This window comes from Cydia fagiglandana, chromosome 1 (assembly GCF_963556715.1).
Source record: "Cydia fagiglandana chromosome 1, ilCydFagi1.1, whole genome shotgun sequence".
Taxonomy (NCBI): Eukaryota; Metazoa; Arthropoda; class Insecta; order Lepidoptera; family Tortricidae; genus Cydia; species Cydia fagiglandana.
In genome coordinates, this window is record NC_085932.1 from 30,562,633 (window position 1) to 30,589,958 (window position 27,326).

At 37.4% G+C, this 27,326-nt stretch overlaps 1 protein-coding gene across 6 annotated transcripts in view; it reads left to right on the forward strand.

Annotated features, from left to right (window-relative positions):
- The first annotated feature begins 2,097 nt into the window (after positions 1-2,097).
- Positions 2,098-27,326, forward strand: part of LOC134669398 (synapse-associated protein of 47 kDa) — a 127,547-nt gene continuing 102,318 nt past the window's right edge. For 3 of the 6 annotated variants that reach the window (XM_063526922.1, XM_063526946.1, XM_063526957.1), the window contains exons 1-5: positions 2,098-2,442; positions 3,776-3,976; positions 7,288-7,367; positions 7,852-7,911; positions 9,092-9,213. In XM_063526922.1, the coding sequence (XP_063382992.1) occupies positions 2,312-2,442; positions 3,776-3,976; positions 7,288-7,367; positions 7,852-7,911; positions 9,092-9,213 (594 nt within the window). In that variant the 5' untranslated portion in view covers positions 2,098-2,311. The remainder of the gene's footprint in view (positions 2,443-3,775; positions 3,977-7,287; positions 7,368-7,851; positions 7,912-9,091; positions 9,214-27,326) is intronic. The other 3 variants (XM_063526926.1, XM_063526928.1, XM_063526937.1) reach the window with 3 other exon arrangements.

The following is a 27,326-nucleotide window of genomic DNA, read 5'->3' on the forward strand; positions in this document are numbered from 1 at the left end:
GAATGGTTTAGTTTGATGTTTCGTTTTGTTATTCCACTGGATTATTTTATTATTATGTATTATAGTATTTTAAACATTCTAAGCCATAGATATAAGAATATATACAGACCATAGACTTAATAATATATAAAGACGGTGTCTCAGCGAGCTGTCACTGTTGCCACTTTTGTTTAGTGTACGATTAACAATGTGGCCCACGTTGCTGTAGCCATGTCGATAAAGTCATATCGATAAACTATCGACATTTCTTGCAATTTTAATTTTACTTCAAAGGCTTAACGATACCTAAAATGACCAAAAACGCTTTTATTCTTTATTGTGGTTATCAGATCACAATTTTATAGTCACGCCCCAGCAGGGAACCAAGGGAAAGTTCAGATATTTAATTAAAATACATAATTACCTCCTAAAATAGGTGTTCCGCAATAATTGAATTATATTATTATACCGGGTGTGGCCTGTAATGTGAGCAAAAAATTTAACTGTAGGCTGTACTCCTCATACTGACCAACATTTGTTCAGCGACTTTTAAAAATAACTTCTTTCATTTTTAATACACTTTAAAGTTTATTCTAAGACGCAATGTATTGCGAATTTTGTTATGTTTAAGGCGTGACAAGCAACGTCAATCACAATGATATGGCATGGCAATGGCGTCCATTGAAGATAATATTTATTTTGTATGAAAAATAGGGACAATGAAATTATATCGCGGTAGACCCGTTTGTGTAATTGAATATGAAAAATAGGGAGTCTAAATACGTCATAATTTTTAGAAGTTGTTGAACTAAAGTGTCACCGTTTGAGGAGTACAATCTATGTTTTAATTATTTGCTCGTGTTACAGGCCACACCCGGTATTATAGTATATTCATTATCCATTAGCATTTCAATTATGTTTATGTTTAACGAAGATATTGAAGCTTCAATTAATCGCTATTTCGTTCCGCTGTGTAGCGTTTATCGATATATAACATGATTAAAATCGACTTTTTACATCCCTAAAAGAGCACACATATACGCTTTTACGCACACATATACAGACTGGGCGCATCAAGAAAGGCAACACTTGATTTGAAGTCCACCTTGTCAACAGTATGGTTGTCCTTTTTTGACAAACGGCATTTTTAATGAGCGAGGAGAGAGAAATGATACTAGTTGCTGCGCCTTGAAAGAGAACAGAAAACGTTGGGCCCTTGATACAGACGCCTTCCAAGCGAGCTGTCAGTGGGACCACTTTTTGTTTAGTGTACGATTAACAAAGCGACCCACTTTGCAATTTTAATTGACATTTCTTGCAATTTTAATTTTACTTCAAAGGTTTAACTATACCTAAAATGAACAAAAACGCTTTTATTCTTTATTGTGGTTATCAGATCACAATTTTATAGTCACGCCCCAGGAGAGAACCAAGGGAAAGTTCAGATATTTAATTAAAATACGTAAATACCTACTAAAATAGGTGGTCCGCAATAATTGAAATATTTTATTACATCATAATATATTCATTATCCATTAGCATTTCAATTATGCTTATGTTTAACGAAGATATTGAAGCTTCAATTAATCGCTATTTCGTTCCGCTGTGTAGCGTTTATCGATATATAACATGACTAAAATCGACTTTTCACATCCCTAAAAGAGCACACATATACGTTTTTACGCACACATGCACAACCTGGGTCGCCTAAAAAGGGGCCACTTGGATTTGAAGTCCATCTTGTCAACAGTATGGTTGTCCTTTTTTGACAAACGGCATTTTTAAAAGAGCAAGGAGAGAGACATGATACTAGTTGCTGCGCCGTGAAAGAGAACAGACAGAGTAGGGGGCTTGGTTAAAGAGATATTTATTTACATTAAAAGACCAACCAAATTTCTGCTTTATATAAAATAAATTGCTTTTTAGCTAAGTTTCATTACAATACAATGCTATAGCAGTAAACTACTTTATGCATTTATTAATTTAGTTTAGTTTAGTTTTAGTTTAGTTTTTAAATCTTTAATTTATAGTTAGTTTTAATGATATTGTTAAGTATTAGTTTTTAATCGGAAATAAAGCACATATCTTTATGCAGTATCAAAACGTCGAACGTAATAACGTATAGCGCAAAAGCGCAAGTTTTCATGCGCAGTGAAAACCCGTCGAATTTTCCTGGTCGATCGTGGTTCCCTTTAGTTTTTCAGCTGATCGCGCTTTCCACGGCCGTGTCGCAGACTGTCCCGGTGTGTCATGTGCGAAACTGTCGCAGCGTAGTGAAATAGTCGAGTGTTTGTGATTTGTGTAGTTTTCGGGTTAGCTAGTGGCAGTGAAAATGTTTTCAGGACTTACTAATCAGGTTAGTTCGTGGATGGGGGCCGCGAAAGGGGAGCCCCAGGACGAGGAAGTCCCGACCCCCACGAAGGAAGCGACGGGGGAGCCGACGGCGGAAGGCGAAAGACAGAGGTGCACATTCTTTTGTTTACATTTTTCGTTGCATCCTTATCGCTGTACGGTTGATAAAAAACAAATAAACTTTATTTACGTAAGCCCCTTAAACCCTTATTTTAACGATCCACGTGAGAAACTGCGTGTAAACCGTAGAACCTGAGCTTAAATTAGTGTTTAATCTCTTGAAGTTTCTAGAAGTCAGCTGCAAGTTGCAATATGCTGAACTATCCAATGCAGTGAAATTTGTTTGCATAACTATGGTGGAATATTGATCCAGCGAACAGACTATTTAGGTCAAGAACATTAGAGCTAGGAGTCTAATTAGAAAACGTGGTTATCTATGCAGATTTGTCATCCTTATTGAGAATAAGTGGATGTGAAATGATAACCATATGTTATCAAAAATTGTTAGCTAATTTAGTAATTTATATGTACATCTATGTTTATTAATATCTGACTGAAGTTTATATAACTAAATAATGTTGTATTAAACATCATTTACTTAATTGAAGCCTTCTTGTGAGAATTATGTTTCTGCCTTGAAATAAGATTATCTTGAAATAGATTGACATCACCTTCAAATAAATGAATCCTTTCTTCCCATTTGGAAAGTCCTCCATTCTCCTTATCTGGCTGCATTTAGTAGCTTCAATGGTTGTTAAATTGAATTAATCTATCTTGATTTACTTAATTAGTGTTTAGATTATAGTTCAGTCAAACATTCAAGACCACATGCTCTATCCTGCTGCATGATAACTTCTTAGCGCTTGCACCATCCCATTAACCCGGGGTTAATCAGTTAAACCGTTAACCCAGTGTCAAATTGTACTGGTAACCATGGAATCCCCAGCTTTAACCAGTTAACCCCGGGTTAGTGAAATGGTGCAAGTGGCCAATTCTCTCACCTGGGGTTTTTAGGTTAAAACTGGAGTAACTATATAGTTACGGGTATAATTTACCAGTTTAACTGCTTAACCCCGGGTTAGTGGGATGGTGCAAGTGGCGCTTAGAAGAACATTAGAAGTAACTACATTCATTGAATGCATTATGTCACTTATTATGGTATGTGGGGTCAATGACCTTTACTGCTGGCAATATACCTACTAATAATTAGGCTCACAGTGCCAACCAGTTCGAAAATAATTTAGACAAAATCTATTCTATATTATTTTAAACCCAGGTGACTAATCATGGGCTACTTGATGAATGATAAGAAAAAGTTGATCCACCCATAAATTGTTTATATTTTAAAACTTTCGGTTTTATTCCCGTAGTTGATAGCCATACTGCAACTTGAGTAAGACCACTACTAACTGATCCAATTTCGCAAATCCTTTTCAATTTGCAGCCCAACAAAGGGAGCCAGCAAACTCGAGCTCCTCACAAATGTACAGTCCAAAATGACTGGATGGCTTGGATCCGGAATCCCAATCCCCGGTCTCCGGAAAAACGAGGCCGCCACCGACGTCGCCGAGCCGGCTCCGGAGCCCGCAGAGCCCGCGGAGCCCAAGCCGGAGAAGGACGATGATGATAACTCTAGGTATAATAGGTACGAGGGGCGGCAGAACAAATGAGTTTACTTTTTGAGCTTTGGTGTGTTGTTTCTGGGTCTTTATGATGATTTTGTTGATGCTGTATTGATTTGTCGATGTCGTCTGACGTCAGTGGCGTTTGGTTCATGGATTAGAAAAGGCTGCAAATAGAAACTTCTAATTTCTAGATCTGTTTTACATTGTCATTTTGGTTTTGACATTGATTTTGCGATATTAATAAAAGGCCAAACAAAACTAGAGTTATTACGTATTTACTGAAATGGGACTTAATACTATACAATTAGAGCTAGTTATAAGCGTCATTAAAATATGGTAATCGTTTTTTCATCATGATGAAAGTTACAAATTATGAAGTTTTGATGACGGAGTCGCGAGGACACGTCAGGAGCGGTATGTCAGTCGAAAGGTCAAGAATTTTTGAACAGTCGGTTAACAGTTCAGTCCCTAAAAAATGAAGGGTAGGAACTTAGATAAATTTTAAAATTTGCCACCTTAAAGGAACACAGACCTTAGGAATTTGAATAAAGTCATCATAAAGATCGCAAGTCACCTGGAACAGCATACTTATATCCTAAGCTTTACAAAGGCACTTTGCGTCTCAGCTTTGAGCACTGAACACGCATTTTTTTATATTTTCGCCACAAATATGCAATGATCATTTTGCTGCTTTCATTTTGTAACCAATATCACCAACCACATATATATTTCTTGATGTTGCCATGTTTAAAAATATTATAAAAAATATACACAGATTTTTTTTTAACAGGGTTTTTAAGCTTTTAATATTGTATTCACTAGCATTTTTTGATTTTCTAACACTATATCTTTGTAATTCTATGACAATGCATTGGGATTAAAACATTTTATCTATTTTAGACAGAGTATAACCTCATACACCACTAGTGCAGTTTACATCTGATAAATATTTCGTTCTGACTTTCAAATATGTTGTGCAGCAAGTGAAAATTATATTTCAGTGTTTTAAAAACCATATGGTCAATGTCGCCTAATCCACCTACGGGAATTTCCTAACTGTAAATAATTGGCATCTTCATCCTTTATACATAAGCAGCTTTTATTTCCAACAGTAAAAAAACCGTTAAAAAAATACGGAATTTCCTGCCGACGGTTTCGTTTTAATGATATAGGAAGCAAACTATCAAACGAATCGCCTGATGGTAAGCAATTACTGTCGTCCTTGGATCGCTCCCAAGATGGGAGTACGCTCTTTTCTTGGTTTTAAGTTTTAAGGTCGTATCAGTCCGGAAATACCGCGGGCGACAGTTCATTCCACAGTTTAGAATTTGGTCGCATTGATCTAATGCTGTTTCCAAAACATATTCTGTATTCTGTACGCGATATTTTTTTTTTACTATTTTTATTTTGGATTTTACTAACACTATTTTACAGCGTCAGAACTTAGTCATCTACTCTACAGGATCTAACGAAATCACCGCAATGAATGAAATCTATCCAGATGTTGTGAAGAATAAAAATGGGATAAATTCGCGGCAGAATTGTTCAGCCGGGCAAAAAAATGCTGAAATCTGTATTTTCACTTGATGTACACATAATCACGCAATTCTGATTTAGGTTGCTATTACACTGTCGTTCACCATGCGGTCGCCGAATTAAAGTACAAATACGAATAGTGTTTGATGCGGCGACCGACCCTCAATCGACGCAGTGTAATATCAATATCCATTAATCCAAAGACACACATAGGAACGTTCACACACTCATTCTAACAGATTTTCCTAAAATCTAGTGAAACATAGTATTTGATAACAGATCATTTCCTAGCCAACACGCCTCCGTGAACTCATTGACTCTGCTCAGACCCCATTTTTTATTTCTCATTGTTGTGCATTCTATCAAATCAGTTTTTGTCTATTTACCGACTTAAGATTCAGTTGTCTAAACACGTTCATGTAGGTTTTCATTTTAGGAGCCACAGGAACTTAGGCGCCGACATACGTAGAAGGTTTGAAGGTGTTGTGTAACTTTTACTCGTCCTATTTTCTTTGCATTACAATTTCTAGCAAAGAAAACGAATATCACACAAAAATATATCTTGTACACTTCAATGTTCATACCAAGTTATTATTCATGTTATTTCGGCACGTTGTTTTAAAACACAAACGTGATTTCCATGGTACGGTTTCTTGGCAGGAGTTCCTGTGACTCTGTTGGAAACAAAATTCGATAAAGCTATTTACTTTGAAGACTTTCTTCCTTCGTGGATTGAATTTAGTCATATGAATGAAGTTATCGATTTTGTTTGGTACCTAATTCAGGAAGTGTTTGGTAACTTTCGTTAGCCTAGAATTTTTAAGCGTCACATATTGTGCATAAGCCCATTCAACAGTAGCTAAAAAAAATTAATGTCTCGTACCTACGCCCCAAGCACACGCCTTTGAAGGTTGTTAACACCCACTGTAATTATCACACTACAGTTCGTACTACGCAACGATAATCCATTCATTCACTGACTGAATTTCAATCGAATGATATTGACTGTTAACAAACTGACCATTCGTGAACCTTATTTCGAAGTCGTAAGGTCTACAATGGGCAAGGTTGTTAGAACGTGTTTGGACAATGGAGGTTCAATTTAACTAATCGACTAGCTTCCACTTTCCTGTCGCTTTGTAAATGGAGTGTAACCGAGCATAACCTATGGTGTAAAGGCCAAGCATAATTGATGGTGCGGGGATTGTACGTCATTTTGTCCTCGTTTTTATCATGGCTAGGGGCTTTCATAAATTACGTCATTTCAAATTAGGGGGGGGGGGTCTGGACATCGGATGACGGTAGCATGAAGTAGGAGGAAATGGGGTCATTTGAAGCATGATTTTTGGATGATTATAGGGGGGGAGGGTTCAAAAATCGTCAAATATCGATGACGTAATTTATGGACAGCCCCTTACCCAAGGACCAGGGAACGGTCGTTCGACGCTCGAATACTGAGAATGCTTGAAAACTTACAGATGACAATAACACATTTTAACGCTATGTTTCCTATTATCTGGGCTAGGGTTACCTAATTCTATCACTGATTAATACCTAATGATATCACATTAGTATTCTAAATAAAAATAAAAAATTAGTGATCGAATAGTTTACATTTAAATATCCGAAATGTTGGTTATATAGAACGTAACGCCAGAAAAAAAACAGATTTACCAAAGACAAACTGACGCACTTTCCACCTCTCTCGCCTCGAATCCCATGTACATTGAAACATTTGGAACGATTCGCCTACCGTTGCGCGGAGTAAGGCGAGTTTTAACGTATTTGCTTGCAGCGCTACCGGAGGCGCAGACAGCAGACCCGGGTCCACAGGCGGCACCCCTACCGAGGAGCAGCCTCAGGGTGTTGGTAATGGTATGTATCAAACACCACAGTTAGGTACATGATTGAGGCTTTCAGAGGCTTCCATTCTTTACATTGATTTAAATTACGTTTTCCACTTATAATTTATTTAAACGAAACAGCAGCAGTATCATGGTCGCATTTTTATCACCTATCATGCCATGCGTCACTTTCGCACTTACATATTTGTCAGAACGTCACAGACATGGTGACAAATGATAAAGAGCCGACCATATTAGCCCTACAGGACTGTTCTATTATCTTCCGTTCTTTTTGCAGTAAGGACCTATTTTCTTCTTTTTTGAGATTCCCTTGTAAAAACTAAATATGTTTTTCATTTCACCTTACCAAAGTTATGCTCCAATTTAGATTTGATTTCTGCTATTTATAGTAGATTTTGCTTTATATTTGAAAGTAGTGCATTATTTTATCTACCCGTATTAATATTATGCTATTTCTTTTGTTTTATCCCCGTTTTGTTTCTTCGACATTCCAGAAACCTCCGGCAAAAAGTTGTTGTCGATTGACGCCATCGAAGTACCCGATATGCAGGAGCGTTAGTATTATTTTTAGTTTTCTTTATTTTACTAATCCATTACCTTTAGCTAAACCCCCGTTGTTTTATAAAACTTCTACTTAACCTCAAAGAAGAATGAAGAAATACGGATATGATGGTCGAACTAGTCGACGTAAATGAGTGATATTGTCAATATCTGCATGTCTCTATCCTATCAATCGCGCGGTGTTTTGACTCACACAATCGTTGTTTTTAGGGTTCCGTACCCAAAGGGTAAAACGGGACCCTATTATTAGGGTTCCGTACCCAAAGGGTAAAACGGGACCCTATTACTAAGACTTCGCTGTCCGTCCGTCCGTCCGTCCGTCCGTCCGTCCGTCTGTCACCAGGCTGTATCTCACGAACCGTGATAGCTAGACAGTTGAAATTTTCACATATGATGTATTTCTGTTGCCGCTATAACAACAAATACTAAAAACAGAATAAAATAAAGATTTAAATGGGGCTCCCATACAACAAACGTGATTTTTGACCAAAGTTAAGCAACGTCGGGAGGGGTCAGTACTTGGATGGGTGACCGTTTTTTTTGCTTTTTTTTGTTTTTTTTTTTTGCATTATGGTACGGAACCCTTCGTGCGCGAGTCCGACTCGCACTTGCCCGGTTTTTTAATTGTTTTTAACACTTGGACAACGCTGTCCATCATACAGTCTGCAGCAGAAGTTGCTAAGCGAGCTAGGTGTTCAAAATGATCATGACGCGACTTTATTGTTAAGAGAATAAGAGCGTGTCAAGATAATTTTGAACACGTCTCCCGTTTAGCAACTTCTGCTGCTGACTGTGCGCCTGCTGAACACATTTCTTTATAAAACATCCAAATCCTTTTCCATTCGGTTTTGGTTTTGCCTTTGCGGGGCTCTGGGTTTTGTTTAAGTTTGCACAATAGCACAGAAGAAATAATAGTACTACCAATAATAGTCGAATCATGCTATCCCTTTCTAATATATGGCACTATCCCTTTCAGCTATTAAGGGTTGTCAAAATTCTATTGATTATCTTATCTGTGGTCGTGCACGCAAAAGGAAGTCAAGTGGTGCCAACCCTAATAATTGCTCGGAGCAATGCTGAGCCGAACGGAGCCGAGTTCGACCGAAGCAGGAGTGTCTCCCCAGTGAGAATAGCCATTTTTATTGTATCGACTAATAGGCAAGTGTTCCACAGTGACGACGAAGGCCGTGGCCGGGGCCAAGTCCCTCGGGAACTTCCTGTACTCGGCCGTCAACAAGGCGGGCGCCAAGGTCAGCGAGGCCAGCGCCAAGATCAAGAAGACCGTCGAGGAAAACGTGAGTATTTGGAATAATTCAATTTATTTATTTAAAGACAACAATCGCCCATAATGGTTAGTAACAATCAATATTAAAATCGTTATTAAAGTGTTAGTGGAACAAAATCAGAAAGCGACAAAGAAACACACAGCACTTACAATAATAATCACCTATACCTCGTTTTTTTAGCATTAGATATGTCTTCTTATGATATGAACAATCTTGATATGTCTTTTAATTGAAAAACACATTTTAAAAATAAGATACCGCAAATATGTAACAATTATGAATCGAATACGATCATTTATATTCTTCTGCTTTCATAAGTAATAGTTTTTGGTTTTTAAAAAGCGTTTTTCAATTAAAAGACATGTCAAGATCGCTTACCTTCATGCAAGTTCTTTCTAATGCTAAAAAAAAACAAACTATAGTAGCGGTTAAGTAAGACATACTCAAAATGCCGCATTATCGTTGAGTCGTATCGGCCCGCTATGCAGTAGCCAGGATGGGGTAATAACATCTGTTATTTTTTTTCTTTTGTGTGTGTGTTTTTTTTTATGAATTGTGAACGTGAAATACAGTACACCATTGAATAAAAAAAGTGAAAAATGGAAAACTGACAGTAGATCGACATTGGTGGGCATCGATGCTGACAGTTCAATTAAAGCGAATCCATAATGTTAATATTTTGAAAGTAAAACGCATTTTATACCTTGACTTTTAACAAGTAATTTACTTAGAACCTACATTGGTTCGGGTGATTCAGTGACATAATTAAAAAATAAACTTTAACTCCCGTGGGAGTAGAATGGACTTTAGCGCCCGCTGCACATGCGTAAAACAGCACGCTTACTAAGCAAGTGTAGTGATAACGTAGTTTCCCTGTTTTATATCTTCCTTATATCAGTACCATCGCAAAATTGCAAATGGCCAGTTAGCCAAAAGAAGGATAAAGCCATAAAAGCTGGCTGGCGTCGAGCCAACCTCTAAAACTCAAAACGCCCCCTTTTAGCCGTATGCGGGGATAACAGATTATACAAATAGCTTTAGATTTCCGATGAGGAACGTGAGTAGAATAACGAATTTCGAAAATAATTGAAAGTAGCAGCTTTTGGTTCAAACTTTTTTGTAAACATGTTTACTTTACTACAAAAAACTTGAAATGTAAAGGAATTATTAGTGCCTACAAAATGAAGGTATATTTTAACCGAAACCCCAAACTTTTTGCCTTATGAAAGCGGCCAAAGTAATTCGTAACTGAAGCAATATTACCAAGAAGGCTCTTAGAGTTCTAACTTCCAAATTTCGCTGCTTTGTTGAAACAATACCTTTAAGCCAAAAGGGCGTAAAAGCCATTACGGCCTGGCCACGACATTGCGCGACTGACTTCGGCTAAGGCGACATCATCCATAGGTTGGAGCGAGACAGCGGTCGGACGTTTCGTTCCCACCTATGGTTTTCGTCTTAGCCGAGTCAGTCGCGCAGGCCGTTAGACTCTTTGCCGTTTATGCTTCTTGGGTCTTAGTTAGGATAAAATAACGAGCTAATTGAAGTCGGGGGATGGTGGCGAATTTTCATTGCTTGCTCGACCTCAGTTGAGTCGAGTTTTTAGGCTGCCTATCCACTGGAGCGTAGCGAGTATAATCGGCGATATTGAGGCCCTCCTAGAACTCTGGTATGGAGTCCTAGTAGTTTCTCTCCTGCTATTTCTGTGTAGTTCTTCTTTAAGTGTAAAAAAAAAGCACTACTGCATTACGCTCTAATATATAGTTCACAGTGACAGAGACAGCACTACTGCTTTCGCTCGAATCATCGAATCCTTTTTAGTTTCCTTTTTAATACTTGTCTCTTTTTCCGGCCTGTCGCCGTGATTACGCCGTAATGTTCCCATTTCGCCTTACTTTCCTCTTAACGCCATGTACTACTTAACCCATCGTTTAATATAACGACACAGCCTCTCACTTTGCCTTTGCTACATACTGACCTAACGTGATCCTTATAGCGAGGAGATACGGTCTACAATTAGTTAAGTGTCGCTGTTAATACTCTTAAAGCAGAACAAATATCAATTGAACCCGCCCCGTATCCTCTAAATGAGCACTTACGTTCTGGAGCTATGTTCGAACTCTGGAAGTGTGAACTTAATCTGCTATTGACATGTTATCGATCGACATTGACCGTGCATTTTATACATATACACAGTCGCATTAATATACAGTCTCGTTTTCAGTAAGGAGATTTAACTTGAAACTGTTGGTTTGTCAATGTACGGAGACAAACAGGCTCATTGGAATTTTAGTTTTTCGATCTGTTTCCGATATGATACTTATCTGTCAGTGTCAAAAGTGGCGTTGTTGAAGCTTGAAGAAATATCACTTTGACACTGACAGATTATATTTATATGAGTCTAGAGAAGCGGTCGGCAACCTGCGGCCCGCCAACCTCTCGCTTGCGGCCCGCGAGCCTCCCTGGCTATTTTGTATGTAATACTGACGAACGACAATGTCTGCTAAAGTCACAAATATTACCAAAGTGCGGTGTGCGGCCCGCGTCATCTTCATTAAATACTATGTGGCCCTTGGCTGCTAAAAGGTTGCCGACCGCTGGTCTAGAGTATCCCACTGCTGGGTAAAAGGCCTCCCTCCTCCCTTTCCACGTATCCCTGTCTTGACCCGCCTATCAAAGGCGTCACAGATAGATCACAGAAGGCGTCACAGCAGGCGAACAGATACATATCAGTGTCATATCATGATGAGATTAGCAGAGGTCCAATTGGCGTCTCGATTGGAAATCGGGTCGGGGCTAAAGCGATCCGAGGTTGGCAAATAGTGGCACTGTGGAGGATAATTGTGCTAGATGTAGATTTAGCCCTGTTTGCTTAGTAAAGGGATCTAGGATTACTAAAGTGATCCTTGATTACGTCATACATGTTACACAATTATTGATCTTGAGCCCCTGATAAAGGAGAATTATATGACAAGTAAGTTAGCAGGTACAGTCACCTGCAATAATATGTTACTCTTCGAACGCCGCAAAAATATGTGACACGCTCTTATGGCTCTACGAATAAGATCGTGTCAGATATTTTTGCGGCCTTCATTGTGTAACATATTATTGCAGGTGACTGTACCTTTACCTTTTCAAACTTAAAATCATAAGTAGTTAATCCGGGATTTATTTTCGGGCTTCAACCTAATGACCTTTCGTTCGTACGGGGACTGCCTATAAGGCTAAGGCTGCCTTTCCACTGAGGCAGAAATGAGAGAATCAACCAATATATTCGCATAACACCTTAATATATTCACGATCTCTGCCAACAAGCAAGAGTGAGGACAGCGTGTCAATAATTGGATTGTGAGTAATCCCTGTCACTGACGGTGCTTCCTCTGATTAAGCTCTTCCAACGGGTTTACCGGTTATACCAATGTTCTCGTTGTAGATGGCAGACGTGGTTATCTTGTTATGTTGGTTAATAAAAACGTTGACGTTCATGGGCACAAGCTCAGACATAAATCCTGTAACAATATTTTCTAACACGAATATATGTTGAGAGTCATAAAACCACTAAGATTCACTTGCACCATCCCACTAACTCGGGGTTAACCGGTTAAACCTGAAGTTACCATAGTTACCAGTACAATTTGACACTTATTATTACGGTTACTAACCATTTAGATTAAATTGTCTAAAGCTCAGTTGGACGGCCGGTAGCGATTTTACAAAACTTACTATTCGAACTCGAACGCTGACTAAAATTTACAATAGAGATTCTGATAAAAAGGTCCTTAATTGCAGATGAAGCATAGGGATCCTTCTCTGATGGAAAGCCACATATTGTCACGGCCGAGATTGCCATGCCGGTGCAAACTTAGCCCGATCGGGTTCAATCACTATTTGATTACCTATAGTACATCAGCCATCCCGGTCCAATAAGTTTCGCGCGACTGCTTTCCGGTACAATGGCTGCAATACTCTATAAATCGTTACCAGTACAGTTTAACCGCTTAACCCCGGGTTAGTGGGATGGTGCAAGTGGCTAATCATGATAACTGTCGACCCCTTAAAAATGTCCACATGACGATGCCAGCAACGGCGGCAGTCTCAGGTGCTGGCGGCATGCCAGTGACAACTGGGGCGCCATAATGCAGCTCTGACGCAAGACGCCGGACAATGCAATACTCGCATGTTGCTTGCAGTGTGACTTAATTACTTTAATCCGGAACTATAGGGAGTATTACTGCTATGCTCTGCCGCCAGAGTGCAGCACTAGTTTGTTTAGTAAACCATAGAGTAACTTATATATACTAGGCCTTAAACAGTTTTTTGACATGTTTTCACTATGACATTGATGCACCAAGGCGGTTTGTTTACAGGCGGCCTACCGCGAAACGCAAAAATCGAAATTTCTTTATCTGCCTCTCTGTCGATCGAATAAGCAAGAGTGATAAAGATGCAAACTTTAGATGGGCGTGTTTCACGGTAAGCCATGTGATTGACATTGTGACTTTGTGCTTGTCACACAACTAATTGAATTTATTGTTGTTGGTAAATTGTCACATAGAAATGATATCAATCACGCCAGTCGCCTGTGCGTCTCGCTAGCGCCGATACATGTACGAATAAGTACAAGCAAAATGCGACTGACATCGTTTAGATCAGCGGTCGGCAACCTTTTAGCAGCCAAGGGCCACATAGTAGTTAACGGAGGTGACGCGGGCCGTACTTTGATAATATTTATGACTTTATGAGACATTGTCGTTTGTCACTATTACATACAAAATAGCCAAGGCGGCTCTCGGGTCGCAAGTGACAAGTTCACGAGCCGCATGCGGCCCGCGGGCCGCAGGTTGCCGACCGCTGATTTAGATGATATCATTTTTATGTCAAATGTACATTCGGATTGGCCTCCTAGTTATTATAGGGTATTGTATTACCAAAGCGCCGTGATCTTTACTGAAGTGGTTATGTCTCGTAGCGCTACGCCGTAGCACGTAGCATTATTACGTAGCATTCTTAGAAATCGTAGCTTTAGGACATTTTGCTATAAATCATTTGAAGTAAATATACTTCACAAGTTAAAACTTAAACATATCTGTCTCTATTCCGTGTGTATGTCCAGTTCCTTTCTTAAAGAATTAGCCGTTCAATGATTTACTCTTTTGTGAAAAAAAAACAGTCACAGTCAGTTAAATAATAAGAAAACGACCATCACCGTCACTATTCCCAGCAACGTCATTTAGTATGCAAAAGGGCTCGCCTGTCTGTTCCTTTTTTAAAAACTTGGCCGTTCAACGTTTGAAACGTGTATTCCCAAAAGCAACACTAGTAAGAGCGAGCAGAGTTCTTGGTCCATCCAGTATAGGGTGGTCTTAAATTTTGTGTCAAGTAGTGTTGGTCATGACTTTCGAGTCGTCAAGTTTACTTCACGCAGTTTTTTAGATTCAAGAGTCGGACCTCAAGTTTTTGAAGCCCTAATCTTTACTCGACTTGTAGGCCAATTCGAACATACACTGAATATCAGAATAAAAATAATTAATTTACTAATTGAGAAAACTGCCGGACGAACGGTGTGCCCTCTACACTATCGTCCACACCAGTCATCGTCTATCACCGCCGATAGTGTAGAGGAGCCATTACACTCACGCTTTAAATATACCTACTCGCCCACAACCACAACTCGCTCGAGCGATGGGAATCACACTTCAGTGGACAGTTCCAACAATGCCCATACAAAGGCGTGAATAATAAACGATCGTTACTTTCACGCTAAAAATACATCGACAATGGCGTAGCTCGTACTGTTTCACTTTTTATAAGCATCGTGTGTTTGAATTTAGTTTTGCTCGGTTTATTCGTAAGAAACTTCTATCTAATCCATCTACCTAAAAATACACAGTACCTCGTTGCTAAGACAAAACTGTGACTTCATATCATGCCGATTTCACGTATTTAACCGCGGCACGCGCACGTTGACAGCGCGCGTTGTTGTCTATTAGGATTTAGGACTGAGCGAGTGAGCAGTCAAAGCCGAAAAATCAGTTATGATTCGCGCATTCATTTCGCTGTGACTTGTCCTTACATGTAGGTAGGTATTAGTGCGAGCGAGACGCCCGCGCTAATGACAACTAACATTGACCCTATTCGTGTCTTGACGGTTTCAATGATTCCTAGTCACAACGGCCAAGTGAATTAGGATTCTCAGTATCGAGATCGGAAGAGCTGCGCTGTGACCTAGATATGATCGGGCACGCGAACTTGGCCCAGATTCCGACCTTATTAATGTCATATTGATTATATTGGAGTGCTCTTCCGAGCAGCTTTAGCAGGGTTTATTTGATTCGTGTCGACGCATATCAAATATTTGAAGGCGTATAAAGAAATGTGATTTCGATATGCGTCGCTCTTATGTTGATGTCGAATTAATGTCCAAAATACTAATGTAATTTCAGTTACAGAAATAAACGGTTAAAGCTATCCGCCTCGGCAAGTTTAGTAACCACTTTCAAATAATTTAAGTCACCTAAATAGAGGTAACTTTTCAAACGCTCTGAACATTTACCCAAACACATAATTTTTAGTTTAATAGTCGGTTTTGTAAACCTCCTAAACATTTTCACGAGAAGTGCGCATAAGAAAAACCCCTTTACGAGAACTTGTTATTATTAGATAAAATATCGTCGCGCAAAAGATTTCTCGTGCCGTTAGGCTTACTTGTAATCCTCTAGCGTTGTCATCGTTACGGACAAATCTTGTATAAACATGACACGATAGAATACTGCTCACTTTTTTCCTTGTGAAATTCTTTGGGCTTACGATGGTCGTTTCTTTCGTCTATCATAGTGGCCACCTCGTTTCAACAAGTAGGTACAAAAAGCAACACTCTTAACTGTCCATCGGCGGACCTTATGCCTTTTGTAATAAGGTTTACTGTCAGTTAACTGTCTGAGCCTGGGCGATGGTATGCAAGTGCGCGACGTGAAACATGATAGACGGTAAAAGAGAAACAGTCATATCCTTATTGATGTATTCCTATGAAGATTCCGGTGTCGATAGTTGTGAAATCAGTAGGTGTATATTATAGTGTAGCTTTTGTCTATGGGATTCTGTGAAAGTATGATACCATAAATGTTTTAGTCGAGTCATTCTTCTACATTAAAAGCCTCCGAAAAAAAAAAGTTGTGTAAATAAATATTTGGGGACAAAAATGGCGGCTTTTGCAGTCAGGCATCTCTGAAGAAAATGTAGTGTAAATATGTGCTGTTGAAGATAAACAATAATATTATCAAAGAAAATATTGAGCATTGTATTAAATAATACTTTCCTCAATCAAATGGCGCTTTTCCTATCTATTTTGTGTCTTCCGCTATGTGAGTTACAATCGCAGGCATCTTTTTCACACGTGGATCTGTAGTCTGAGTATCTGGTTGGTACTAACGTTGGCAGTTTGTTAATGGTAGTTATAACTATTTTTACTGGCTCGGCGACCCAAAAAGGGTTTTGTTTTCAGACAATAGCAAACTCCTGTCTTCCCAATTTTAGCCACATTACGCCAGTTGGGTTTTCCAAAGTTAAATCTTTCCGGGCTTCATCACTAGCAATGTCACTGCTTCACGAATAAAACTTTTCCAAGTTTTGCAAACGCACAATTCGCATGACAAGCTAAATTCTAGAAACTAGGTGAACAGTTTTCTCCACTTCGCATAAGCAAAATCTGCCCCAGTTCCTGTAAGGTATGGTAATGTATTATACAATGTTGCGGCGAGATTGCAGTGTGACCGGACTCACGTAATGGACTTACAAATTGGATTCTGTGCGGACTTGGGAGTTTGAAGGTTTTGCGACAATGCTATTTAGTTCGCTGTGCTCATATCCTTTGGTTTGGATTTAATTCGTTTGTTGTTACAGACATTGGAGAATGCTTTAGTTAGGTTTGTGGTTAGGACGCAGAGAATACACGTGCAAATTCTGTTGCTGATCGCGTTTATTAGTGAGCACGTTGCGTTATACATGCATACGTATGTAGCTAAGTACGTATCAGATATATTAGTAGAGTACATGACACTGCGCTATCCTAATACAACAATATGATCATTAATCCTAACAACTTGTTAGACAAGAAGTTAAGCTTCGGAATTGAATCTTATTAGAATAATGTTGAAGAACACAATAACAAAGTAAATATTAATAATATTTACTCGTACTATATTAAATGTAAAAGATATAAAATTAGCACTAGCAAGCTATAAATGCCAAATGTAGCAAAACATCTAACACAAATTCACTATAGTAAAACGACACGATACGATCATTTATTGATAACAAAAATATATTCTAAAAAAATTACATTTAGAGTTAATATTGCGGGAATAGTTATAAAATATATGTATATATTGTTACTGCCTCAAAAGCAATAATGCAGTCCCTTTTTACCCGCCTAAGCTCGGATAATTCTGCGTTGAAATATACCTCTGGGACTAAGAATTGAATACACAATTTTATGAATAGAAATTCTCCTACAAATATGTTCAGGAATGTTAAATCTTCAAATCTTCTTCTTCTTTCACTGACTTCACTTAAACCTTATACCGCAAGGGAGCTAGGATCTTCGAGTTGAGATACTTGAGATATTCCTTCAAATTGAATATTGTGCATTATTGCTAGGGATATATTATTTTAAGCTTTACTTAGATTCTTTGCTTTGTTTATAATCTTACATTTTCTGTGCTAAATTCAGTTTTAAAACCTGGAGGAGTTAAGTTGATATTTGTTGAAAATTCGAACATTATTGTGTACATTATAATTTTATCATTTTTTTGCTGAAATTTGAGAAACGAAGAAAAGTATTTCCATGATAAGAAGATAGGTAAATTAATTGTACGCAGCCATGAATCGATAAAGTAAAGGCGGTGAAAGGTGAAACGAGGTAAAAAAATATGTAATTCAGAATTAAACGAAATTGACTCGTTTCTTTGAAAGCGAAGCCTTTGGAAACGTTTCATTGTTAATTCTATTTTGGCCGAAGCCCTCCTGTATAGGGTTAATTCGGTGGCGTTTTACCAAAATAGAATCGGGGCGTTATTGTGGAACATTTTTAATGAGATACGTCCCAACCCCTTTTTTGTTTATCTTCTGTCACGTTGTGTTTTTTTGTACTCGAGCACCTAAAATGTTTAAATTATATACCATTACTCTTCGTAAAATGTTCATTTGTAGATTTATTTTATTTTCGTCCTGAGTCTATCTAGAAAATTAATTGTAACACAAGTTTTATCCGATTCAAGATGTTCTTGATATTGATTAAGTGACCATCCTTTCTTGTTCTTTTATCCAGTATTGATGAAACAAAAACCCCATTTAATGTTTTAACCGCCCAACACCCTTATCTGTTGCTCTGTCACATATTCTTCCATTCCCTTCCCCATCAGCTTCCATATAAATACGATACGCGCCATCAACATAAATGAATGCCAAGCAGTGCACGATAAAACCACTGCTTACTCTCTTAACATCGTTTCGTACTTTTTCCATCTCACCAATGTCAACCTTGTTATGTGAACAGTAAAGTTGACATTTCCAAACAACTGTTGTGGGATGGTGGTTGCTGTAAAAGCGATCAGGTGATATTTCATGTCTCCCTTTTGTGCGATCGCTTTGACCCAATTATTACGGGCCTCCATTCACTTTTCGTAGGTAACCAAACGAATACAAGTAATTTGTCGCTTTTCTTTGAAAATAATATCTATGTCCAGCAATAGATTTCTTGAAGAAAAAAGATGGCAAGTTTTCGGGATTTATTATTTCATTGGAGTTGTGTTCTGATGATATTTTAGCATTTATTTCCATTTAAACAAGTGTCCTAAATATCCTCTTACTGTTTTTTCTATGGTGTGATAAGGAATCACAGAATCTGATGTTTTTATTATTATTATCTTCCTATATAAGTACTACATTTTATGGGCTTGATATTTGTTTTCTGTATAGCTTATCTGCTCAATTTGCATACCAATTGAATGAATCCTGCAACTATAAATTCGTTTTATTACACTAGTTGTGCGAGATTTCGCTACATTTTGCCCGAATACATCACCCGCGCCATTGCCCATTGCCCCGTACATTTCATCTCGCCCCATTGCCGTTCTGTTCTGGGAAACATTTTATTATTATTCATAAACGTCTATCAACACTATTTTAGTTGTAATTAGTTAACCCTCGTCTCTCATTTTGACATTTGAGTTTGTTAGAAAGATACACGTAAGTATTTTATGTATTTTTTTTATTAAATGATTAAAGTATGAGTATGTGACAATTATGATCTTATGATGTCACTCATTGGCTCTCGTTGAAATTACCGTTTGTTAAGATATTTAGATTTACCCATACTCTTTATGAAATGAGCCGTAATTTAGCATCGATTTAATGTCTGTAACGTTATTAATACGAGTATCACAGAAAACAAGTCAAAAATCTTATGGTAAAAATATAAAATGAGACAATACTAAAATTATGAATTGAAATAACGAAGACTTGATTAAAACCCAGCTGGCGTCGAATGCTTCACTGCCATGCCTAATTGACATTGAATAATAAATGGCACTGAATCAGTGGTCCAATTTTCGTGACCTAAAGCTTTGGCCTGTTATTTTTTGCCGGCGGCTTTTATTCTCGCCGGTGACCTTCTCGTTAAATAGAGGCCTGGGAGTAAAAGATATCGCTGAGGTTGAAGAGGCGGATTTAGGCTCAAAGGAATTGAGGTTTTTCTATCAACGGGCTTTTATCTAGTAATTTTAGTTAGAATAGCTCTGTTGTATGAAATTACTAGAAGCTTTTTCGTTGACACGTACGTATTTTACGCGACAAGTTGAACTGCTTAATTTAAATGAAAATATAGTCATTCCCGAAATACAGAAGCATTTATTGCACTTATTGATATTTGTCTCGGACCACGGCTTACTTCAAGTAGGTAACTATTAATTCGACTAATTTGATTTGATTTATTATGACATTTCTTTGGTTAGTATGTTTACATCTTTTATGAAATGTGATGATAATAACCTTACCATATATTTTCGCCAAAACTACATATTTATCTTATAATTGTAAAATTCCCAATCTTTTAAAATGAAAGTAACCTCAAGCAAAATTGCATTCAAAAAGACAAAGCAACAAGAATATTAAAATAATATACGAGTATAATAATAATTAAATAACAGACAGAAAACAGAAGACCATTAGTTTTGAATTACAGGGACTCCAACGAGAATAAACGTTATCATGGAAACGTTTGACGTCGCCAGACTAATTACTATCGAGTAGCTACTGCAATTTCATAATTCTCTTCAACTGCAATATGAACCTTGAAGTCTTTGGGTAGAGTACAATTTTAATGTACAGCATTGTTAAACAATTCTGACTGCAAAGCATTGTTACAGTATCTTTGTATATTTTATGAGAATAAGTTACATGCCGAGTACGTAATATAAATGTGCGTGAGGTAATTTGATTTGAAATTTCTTTTCTGAAGACTGATTTTTATGAATTATGATTGGATCTTAAATGTTTTATGAAAAAAAGATGTAACATTGATAAAATTTCTTTTGCTTTTTAGAATCCGGTCTTATCACGGTTGCTCTATCAATTCTGATGCTGAAGCTATTTATTAGCTATGTTATATCTTTTATAATCCGATTGATGTCCGAGAAAAGGGTAAAAGGAGTGACCAATTTTAATTAAAAAGTACATCATTACACTTTGATGGTAAAAACTTTGAATTTCAAACTAGTAGATTCATTTATTACACACGAATAAGGCAGATTTACGAGGTAAAAGTTGTATTCCATGTGATATATTTTTATTTATTTATTAAGTCTTGCTATGTGTGATTTTTATGTTAAAAAACTTTTTTGGGTTTCTTATTGCATTTACTTTCCATTAGCGTTCTCACATATTTTTGTACCAACTCTGTTACCTAGGTTTATAAATAAATTATTTGACTTTGACTTTGAATAAATATATAATAATGTTTACCATAACGCCATAATCCTGGGGATTCCTTTGTCCTCCCTCGTTTTCCCCTGTTGTTTTGATTAACTGTGTCCATTAAATAAGCCTCGAAATAATGAAAGGGTCTTTAAGTCCACCTTTAAAGGTGATTATCCTTATAACTTTTCCTACTAATAAACGTCTTTACATCTAGAAATTCCCGAAATTTCTTTAAATTTCTCAACCCAGTGAATTCAATTACTGTTTCTTTTACTTTAGCTATCGGACTGACAGTGAACAAGTATTCCTAATTGGATTAATTTTGCTTGCTAATAAAATTGTACTTATTTTTGACAAATTATTGTTCCTGTTGTTGAAATTTACGCAATGAACGCTTGTCTGTTTTTATTGGTCCTTTGGTTCTCCAATTTTAATTATTGTTATTACGTTGCCATTGTTAACGTCATTTAAAGTACCTACACTTCTTATTTGTGATAAATGGCCAATTAAAACGAGTTTCAGATTTAGAAAGTAAATTTGTTATGCAAAATAGCTTTGAAACTCATGATTTATGCTTGCCTTGCCTATAACCGTATAACGCATTAACGCTCACATTTAATGGAAATCGCTTGTATCACTCATTCATCAAATTCCCCTTTAGGAGGCCCCATGTTGGGCGCCATTTTCTGCCACGTTCTGTCGTTGACCGTTCTCACTTTGACCGAAGTAGTCGGGCTAGACCTAAAGATTCTGATTTATAATCTATGAATATGACTATACACCTCAAAGCAGAGATGACTGAAAGACGATTGTGAAACCGCAGGTGACTGTCAGTTCTGCCATGAGTCGAGAATAAAGACATTAGTAGAATGACTGAAATGTAAATAGGTACAAGAAAGAACTTCTTGCTGCCCGAGAAGAGTCAACATGTAAAAAGCCTTAAAATAAATTATACAAGAGACACCACAAACAAAGTAATAACTTTAAACGCGCACAAAGATTTACGGAGCCTATTAGTGCTCAGAGCTTGACAAAGCTCGATTTATCCGACTAACGAAGTGGAGCTTAAGCTAAACAAGTTTTAAAAGCTATTCGCGCTAACGCTAACGTAATTCAGCTAGTTAGGCATTTCAGGCAAGGTCTTAACACTATTAACTTGGCGTTGGAAAGTCATTTCACTGCAGTTTAATAACACATTCAAAATGCTTTGACACTGTGATGTCGTGAAAGCGAATAAACTAGTTAGTTAGATAATGTTAATTTAGTGTAATGTTTTGTTTTATGTTATCATTATAAACTCATCACTGAGCCAAGAATTAAGAGCATACGGAAATTACGGAATTTAAAAATTATCTCAAGGAAATGAAAAGCATTCCTTTTTCTGGAGTCTAAAATATGTAGCAAAGAGAGGCATAATAACTTGTAAAAACAGGAAATTTCGAATTCTAACTTTATTTTTTTAAAGCAGAGGAAATCCGTTAAATATCTTACATAACATTTCAGAAATCTTTGGTAAACAGCTTTGACACTGTTATCGCCAACATTAATTCTCGAAGCAATTTACCAGTGAAATCTAATTCAAAGGTGCCGACCCCGATACTGTAATCTTATGGAAATATGACTCCCATCTCATTTCGTCGGAAATACCAGTGGGATTTATTATTAGATAAACCGGGTTTTACCTATATAGCGAATGTCGGTGGATTTGCTACAGCAGATTGAGGATTTTTAAATGGGTATTTGGCATATGATGCGTTGTTACGCGTTAGATGTATATCAATTTCGGAAAGCATAATGGCTTTATCGTGAGCGTCTTCCTATTGAGTTTTGTTTTCTTGCGGATTTTTGCCTTCATTTTTATGTTTTGTTTCACTACTTACATCTGTTTCATAGTCTTTTATATTTGCTATTTTTATATTTGCTTATTTTAGCTTTCTTTAAAGTTTATTACAACTTTTATTTCGATGATTAACTTGGTAAAGTATATTGACGACATAAAAGGATTTTCAAAGTAGTACGAGCCCCGATGCATATGTTTTCGTCTAGTAAGACCATTTTTTGAGGTTCTCACGTTTGTTCAAAAATAATGTTTTAGTTTAAAAATTACTAATATTTAATGCTTATACTAATGTAATTTAATTTTATATGGTAATACTCTGCAATAACTAAATCCAAATACAAGAAATACCGTTTGTACTGAAAGAAAAAAAATAACGATTTTTTATTTTTTTATTGACGGGTAGGATTACAACATATGTGAAAAGGGCTATTACTAGGGAAAGCAACAGGGCTCTGCCAATGTACTGACAATTTTGTTTCGAGCCCCTGCATGCAGCAGTGCTGTAGGAGAGGACAATATGATTTAGACAACATTTTTGAAAAGTACTTTTTTTCAGCAATAAAAGTCTCATGCAATTTTATTATATGATCAAAATAAACTACATTAAGCATTACTATTATGGTTCCCATTACTGGGTCATTTTATGTTCATGTGTAAAATATATTAAAATAAACAAAATTATTGCGTGGAACTAGACGAAATAATTTGCATCGGGGCTCGTATTAGCTGCACACTCTGGTGTAAGTATATCGCTAATCGGATTCGAAGTGTATCGAAACAGATTATAACTTTCACGATTAGTAACTTTTGGAATTTTATAAACATATGTTGGTTAAGGATTTTCCATAACTTTTTCTTTTAATATGAAGTTGATAATAAATGTTTAATAATTTCCAAATCAATTATAGTAGGTACCTGGAAGATCCCGCTGGGTCTTGCATCCGGAGGGGTGCAGGGCGTATTTTATGAATAGTTCTTGTGCTTGTTAGTTTACTTACTTTAAGGTTTAGTTTAATTTAGGTTAAGATTTTTGTAATAGTAAAGTAAGATTTAAGATGTATCGCTGTTCGGTTTATCTTGGCAATAAAGTTACTCTACCTGAGAGATCGATCTTTGCTCGGAAAACATAAAAACCGGGCAAGTGCGAGTCGGACTCGCGCACGAAGGGTTCCGTACCTACCATAATGCAAAAAAAGGCAAAAAAAAACCGGTCACCCATCCAAGTACTGACCCCGCCCGACGTTGCTTAACTTCGGTCAAAAATCACGCTTGTTGTGTGGGAGCCCCACTTAAATCTTTATTTTATTTTGTTTTTAGTATTTATTGTTATAGCGGCAACAGAAATACATCATCTGTGAAAATTTCAACTGCCTGGCTATCACGGTTCGTGAGATACAGCCTGGTGACAGACGGACGGACGGACAGCAGAGTCTTAGTAATAGGGTCCCGTTTTACCCTTTGGGTACGGAACCCTAAAAACTCAGAAATGTCAGCCCCTATACCAAACGGGCCCCAATGCGAAGGCTAACCGCTCTTATCCCGCAGCCACACTTATACCTACCTACATATTGACCTTAAGACAAGGACAATTAAAAGCTAACTCAACCTGAGTAAGCACCTATATGTTTAGGTATTTCATCTGCTGCACTTTATCTTGTATCAAAATGTCTTGTTATGTAAACACTAATAAAACAACAATGTCACATAAATTGTCAAGAAATTTACACTCCTTTCAGTCCTGTGACACTGTACGTCCCTAAGTGACAGGCACGCCTCGACCGGATGTAAATTATTGCCTTCCCGGCCTTCCGCGGGCGTTGAGTGGCCCTTTCATTTTTCTGTTACGTTTCCTCCTTCTGTGAGATTTTGAGACGCAGTATGAATAGATACACGTGGACCTTTTACCTACCTTTTTTTATATTTCGCTTTATGCTCAATCTTACTCGTATCTTCAATGTATAATATAATAAATAAATCACGATACTTGATTTCATTCCACATATTCGTTTCTACGAAGAGCTGTACCTACTTAAATGAGACATACTTATTGATCGTCATTTAGATACGAGATGTTATTTATCGTCTAACTATACAGGGTGATTTCGGGGTCGTGGAGCAAGAGAGCCAGACATCATACAGAAGCCAAAGATGAGCCTAATGATGTTGTTAATTATTGTTTATCACCAATAATGATGATTATTTTCTAGATGACAAGTAGGAAAAACTTTTTTGCATACAATTTGGTGACCCTACTCAATGTGACGTCTTGTCGCTTTCCATACAGCGTATGTCAAAAGTCATAGGGTGACCATAATTACTTAGTATAACATTAATTTTACTTGAAAAATAAGAATAATTCAAGTAATTATCTTTTAATCAAATACTACCATATGATAATGTGGATCATTTACAGAGTCAGAAAAAGTGGTTCTGGATCACGACCCAGAAATCACCCTGTATATGTACTAGTATATTATGATTCAGTCACCTTTTTGCATTTTAAAGAACGTTTTTGCTTTAAACGGCTGGAATGAGCCCATGTTTTCAGTAGGTACCTATTAAACATTTACGAAAGAAAGAGAATTAGTTAATTTTTGTAATTTTAGTGATATCTACAATTTCTATAAATCTTTTTTTTATTGTTTCAGGTAAGTCACCAGTTTACTTATTGCAGATACCTCTGGAACAAGATATCTCCTTTATCTGTATGGAGTTTTACAGCTTGCCTACTTAACTGAGACGGTTAGTAAGATATGTAGTTGTGTATCTAATAAAATGTAGCTATTTTCGATACTGAACTTTTTACCTTTGCATACACACAATTTTCAATTTCAATTTATTTATTTAAAAACAAAATGCAACTTTACAGGACTAGCCTAAGTCATTACATTTCTTACACCTAAGTTCAAAATACAAAATAATAATAACATAAAAAAATAACAATAATAAAAGTATGGAAAAATTACATAAGGTCATCATATCACAAATCATAATCAATCACATGAATGCGTATGAATTTCATTTGTCTCAAGTCAGCGGTACTCAACTTATAGCTCAATCTATAAGTAGTTTTCTACTCGTATAAATCGAATGGTAGACGACATTGAAATGTCTCAATGTATTTGAACTTTCTATAAATTATCTCTATCGTACTCGACTCTATACAGAAGAGTACAAGGCTTCAGCGTACGCAAGAGGCGCTTATGATCTTTTCCACTCGGATGATAATGGTAAGATTGGAAAGAACAATGTCTTGTTTATTTTCGTATTGTTATATTGACACGAGGATTGATGTGACGTCGCTGGTAGTATGCGTCCCTTGTCAGAGGATTTTATGTTGACATAACTTTTATTGATGGCTGTAGTGCTATTGGGGTGCGTTTCTAGGGCAAAATATCCTGTTATTCTGAAGAAACCCTTTTATAGTTGATGAAAGAAAAGAATAGGAATATTCTTGGCGATCTTTATATCTCTATTCTAAATTCAACGATATGTCTCATAACACATTTTGTCTTAATTTCTGGGTTTTTGCCAAAGAAGCCTCCGTTTTTTTGTAGTTCATTGAGGCCCAACTCTGTAGTGCGGTGTCAGAAATAGCGGCGTTTAGTTTCCCAGGCCCAAAGAGCCCTCGGCACACTAATGAGTGTCGGAGGCCGCGAACAGCGCGCTACATAGTGACAAGCTTTTTGCTGAACAACAGACGCCTTCGTGTAAGGCTTGAGTGGACGCTCGGAGCGGAGCGTTCAGCGGGGCGTGCAGCGTGGCGTCGGGCTCACAAGTGATTTGAGCAGCGTGCACTAAGGCCGCTCCTATACGTTTGCATTTGTTGCACGCCGCACGCCCCTCCCCGCTGCACGCCCAACTTCAGCGTCCACTGAGGCCTTACACAGCATGTCAGAATTCAACAGATTGATGCAAATTTAACAGTGCTACGAGTAACTTTGAGCCACACGTCTAAAGCTGGCCACACACACTAGGGTACACTTGCGCAGTTTTGCCTGTACACTGTAAAGTTCAACTTCTGTTGGCAAAAGTAGAGTCATCTCTCTCTATCACTCTTCCCCATTAGTGCGACAGTGACAGTTGCGTTTCGTTCGCTACAGAGCGTTAACGATTGCACGTTGGCTACGCATCCAGGCATACCCTAGTGTGTATGGCCAGCTTTACTAGGCATGATTGGCATGAACGTATTATCGATCACAATTTGCACTGATGGAGGCGATAGAAAAACCGAAATGTTACCTACATTGTTGTTGTTGTTGTTTAGAGACATTTAATTAGTAGTCTTTCCTTTAGAAACATTATTTTATGG